Source organism: Triticum aestivum, chromosome 1A (assembly GCF_018294505.1).
Source record: "Triticum aestivum cultivar Chinese Spring chromosome 1A, IWGSC CS RefSeq v2.1, whole genome shotgun sequence".
In the NCBI taxonomy this organism is placed as follows: domain Eukaryota; kingdom Viridiplantae; phylum Streptophyta; class Magnoliopsida; order Poales; family Poaceae; genus Triticum; species Triticum aestivum.
Window position 1 is genome coordinate 544,113,352 of NC_057794.1, and position 3,950 is coordinate 544,117,301.

The 3,950-nt window shown below is 55.3% G+C and overlaps 1 protein-coding gene across 1 annotated transcript; it reads right to left on the reverse strand.

The window, feature by feature from the left end:
* Positions 1-1,787: 1,787 nt before the first annotated feature.
* LOC123065175 (cytochrome P450 84A1) lies at positions 1,788-3,464 on the reverse strand. Its single transcript, XM_044488530.1, has one exon. It carries the CDS (start codon positions 3,422-3,424, stop codon positions 2,486-2,488), a length of 939 nt encoding a protein of 312 aa, XP_044344465.1. The 5' UTR covers positions 3,425-3,464; the 3' UTR covers positions 1,788-2,485.
* Positions 3,465-3,950: the final 486 nt, after the last annotated feature.

The following is a 3,950-nucleotide window of genomic DNA, read 5'->3' on the forward strand; positions in this document are numbered from 1 at the left end:
GCTCTGGATGTGCGCGTGGGGCGCGGATCGACAGCCGAGCACGGCGGTGGCAGGCGTATGTCGGGCGCGGGAACCAGCCGGGCGTGGCGGGTGCGGCTCCGGAGCGCGAGGTGTGCTGCGGGCGGTGGACCTGCTCGTCTGCTCTGCTGCTTCGCTTGCGGCTCCGATCTGGATCTGGCGTGAGCTGCTTCTTCGGTCTGGTGCTGCTCTTCGCGATGTGGTGTTGGTTGTTGCGGTGGTGGTGGCTGCGGTGGTGTTGCGGTGGTGGACGGCGGCTTCGGCCAGGGGGTGGTGCGGTTCTGGTCGCGATGGATCGTGGGATCCCGTGGCCGGAGTGAGGTCGGCCTCGGCAGGGGTGGTGGTTTGTTGGCGGCAGTCGGTGGTGGCGGGCGGTCGGCACATCTCCGGGAGAAATCCTTGCTCCGGTCTCCACCGGAGCCGACGGCAGCGGCGCCCGCGGGTGCCGTGATCTTTCTTGAAAGCGTCGTCGTGGAGGTGCGCTCCTCCTCCCCACGGCTTTGGCTCCGGAGGGAAACCTCAGATCCTCTGGATCGGGCGATGGAGGCGTCTTCGCGTCTTTCTCCTCCTTGGGGGCATTGTCTCGGAGCAGGCAACGACTGGGAGACCGATGGATGGCGGCATCTTCGCCGCGTGGTTTGTGACATCTTCGCCGCGTAGTTTGCCGAGGCGGCCTTTTCGGGGGCGCTGATTTCCGTTTGGCAACGAAGATGGCGTCGAGAGGAACTCTGGTCGCGGCTCGGGCTTCGGTAGTCGGATCTTCCCGGTGTGTCCGAGGTGCTCTCTGGGGCACGGTCGGCGCAAGTCCTGCATATTTCCCTTGTGATGATCGTCGTCAGAGTCGGAGCTGTCGGCTGTTCGCGCGTGTGGCCTTCTGTTGGCATGTGCCGTCATGGTTTCTGTGCAGCTATTTGCGGGTTGGCTTCGACGATGAAGGTCTACGGTGAAGTCGGAGTCGCCCGTTCGGAGGTAGCCGGTGATGACGATGACGCTTGCGACTGCTCGGCGGATGTCTTTCCCTCTTTGTAGCTTTGTGATCCCATGTCGGTGGCCAGGTTGACCGGTGGTACCCATTTTATGTGGGTTGAATTGTATCGGTTTTAGCCCGGTTTTCCGTCAATTAACCGGGCAATTCTCACTCCTTCTTAATTAATGAAAATGGCAAGTCTTTTGCCTCGTTTCAAAAAAATAAAATAAAATAAATACGTGTATGCACTTGATGAAGCTAGAAACAAACCAAAAATAAAAACAAAAACAAAAACAATAAGAGGGAAAATAATAATAATAAAACAAGAAATCAACAACGAGCAAAAAAAAACCCCACCATCCAAGCCAAAGTCTGTTACCTAAATAATTGATAAAAAAATAGGTATCAAAACCATCTAGAAGAAAGTCCATTGACCAAAATACAAAAGTAAAAAAAGAAACTAAAACAAGAAGCATAGAAAGAAAAGGACTAGTGAGTCAAAAAAAGGGCGTGCATTTCCTGCATTTTTTAAGCCCCCCTTCCCTTCCTCCTTGCGTCGAGCCGCCCCTCTGACATCGGCCAAACCGTCAGCCCTCGCCACCCGCAGCTGGCGGCGCTGCCTCGCGCGCCTCGCCTCCCTGTCCAAGCCGCCCCGGCTACCCCTCTAACCCTCCACCACCCTTCTTCTCTGATCCCGGGTGCCCACCCTACACCACTAACCGTCAAACCCCCTACTCGCTTGCATCCCCATCCCCCGCTCGTTCACGGCTTTTCCTCACTCAGGACGCTGTGGTTGGCCTCGTCACCCCCCTCTCTGCCTTGGAGCTCCGCACCGCCTCGCCTTTCTTCACCAAGAAAAGTCGACCGAGGTGTCTAGGGCACATCTAGATGTGCTCTAGTTATTGCACATCTAAGTGAGTGAATCAAGCATAAAGATGAAAAAAATATATCCACACGAATCTCGATGTAAAATCAACGATATAGGACTTAGATGTGCAATACTTATGGCACATTTAGATGTGCTTTAGCAAAATTGAGGGGTTGTCTAGAGCACATCTAGATGTGCCCTAATTATTGCACATCTAAGTGGCTCAATCAAACTAGGAAGGAAAAGAAAAAAGAGGAAAGAAAATGTTTGCACAAATCTCCGTGTAAAATCAAGGACATGGGACTTAGATGTGCAATACTTAGGACACATCTAGATGTGCTTTAGCAAAACTGTACTCCCTCCGTAAACTAATATAAAAGCGTTTAGATTACTAAAGTAATGATCTAAATGCTCTTATATTAGTTTACGGAGGGAGTAGTTAATAAACATTCCATCAGTCAAAAAAAAACACTAATAAACACGTCAAAAGAAAGAGAGGTGCTACACACCTACGAGGTTTCTCTCGTACTAGGATTTTGGTCATACTCTGCAGATCAAGCCGTCCGTCGGTAGAGCCAGCTAGTGTGGAGCACACCGCCATGGATACAGTAAAGAGTAAAGACTGTAAGATGCTAAATACAGTACCAGTTACGTACCATAATCATGGCCTTGACGTTATCGCGGGTGAAGCGGAGGGCGTCCTCTCTGTGCTTCCCGCTGATTGGGTTTGCCTCGGTGAGGAACGCGAGCAGGCCGTCTACCAAGTCAGCGTCGGGGTCGGCGGCGTTCTTTCCCCTCCTCATGTGCTCGTCGATGATCCTGTCGATAAACTTGTCGAGAGCGCCGCGCGCCGTGCGGAGGCGGCGGTTGAAGCCCCGCCGGCCCACCCAGCCGAGCCACGGGAAGAAGTCACCGATGTGGAACAATCCTAGGAGGCTGGAGAACTCCTGGAGAATGGCGATGAACTCATCCAGCCCATCCTCGTCGCCTGTGCTGAAGGCGGCGCGGAAGATGACACTGACGGTGAGGTTGAAGATGAGCTCGCCGAGGTTGACGGCCTCGCCGCTGCGCCTGCCGACGGCGCGGGCGAGCGCCCCGTACCCGTCTCGCAGGGCGAGCCACGTCTCGGCGCGGCGTCGGCTGAAGATCTTGGTGACGCAGAGCTTGCGCATCTGGCGCCAGTAGGCGCCGTTGTGCGCGAACGCCATGTCGGAGCGGCCGTAGGTGAGGTAGACGACGGCGATGGTGGCCGGGCGGTTCGAGAAGGCGGCGTCCTGCACGTGCAGCACCTCGCGCGCGTACTCCGGCGTCGACACCGCGAAGACGTGGAGCCTGCCGAGGCGAAGGTGCAGCAGCCCGCCATACTGCTTCGCTAGCGCCGCTAGGCCGCGGTGGGTCAGCGGGTCCACTAACGTCATGTTGCCGATGACTGGCAGCGGCTTCGGACCCGGAGGAAATGGCGCGCTGCCCAGCCGCCGACTCTGCAGAATGACGAAAGCCAGCGAGGCGAGGAATAACCAGATCAGTGGATCCTTGAGAAACTCCGTGGCGATCTTTGCAGAGGCCGCCATTGACGATAGCCACGACTCACGTGCTGGATAGCGATAATACTGCAAGAACCCTCCACAGCTATCCGTGTGGATGCATGGTTTATATATTCAGCGTTGCTAAATCTCAATATGTCTTAGTTGATATTATATTCGTGAAATCGATCTTGTATGGAGATTGGCGCAATATTTTTTTAGTTTTTTTCCTTTTGTTTTTTTCCATCTTATGTCACTTGATTGAGACTAATCCTGATGTCGCGGCCGGCCGCTCCGTGGCCGCCCATGATCACCGCGGAGAAGACGACCAGCAGCGCCAAACTTGTGGAAGAAGTGAAAATGACTGAGGTGAAAATGACTGGGCGCGAGGCGGGTGAGGGCGACGGGGCGGAGATCTTGCCGCCGCCGCCGGAACCACCGCCTGAGTTGCTTCGCTGCCCGCCTCATCGTGGTCATGCGGGACATTCTCCGGGGGAAACGACGCAGATCCGGGCCGAAATCGATGGGGAGGCGGATCGGGATCACCGTTTTCTCCATCCGGCGAAGTGGGTGG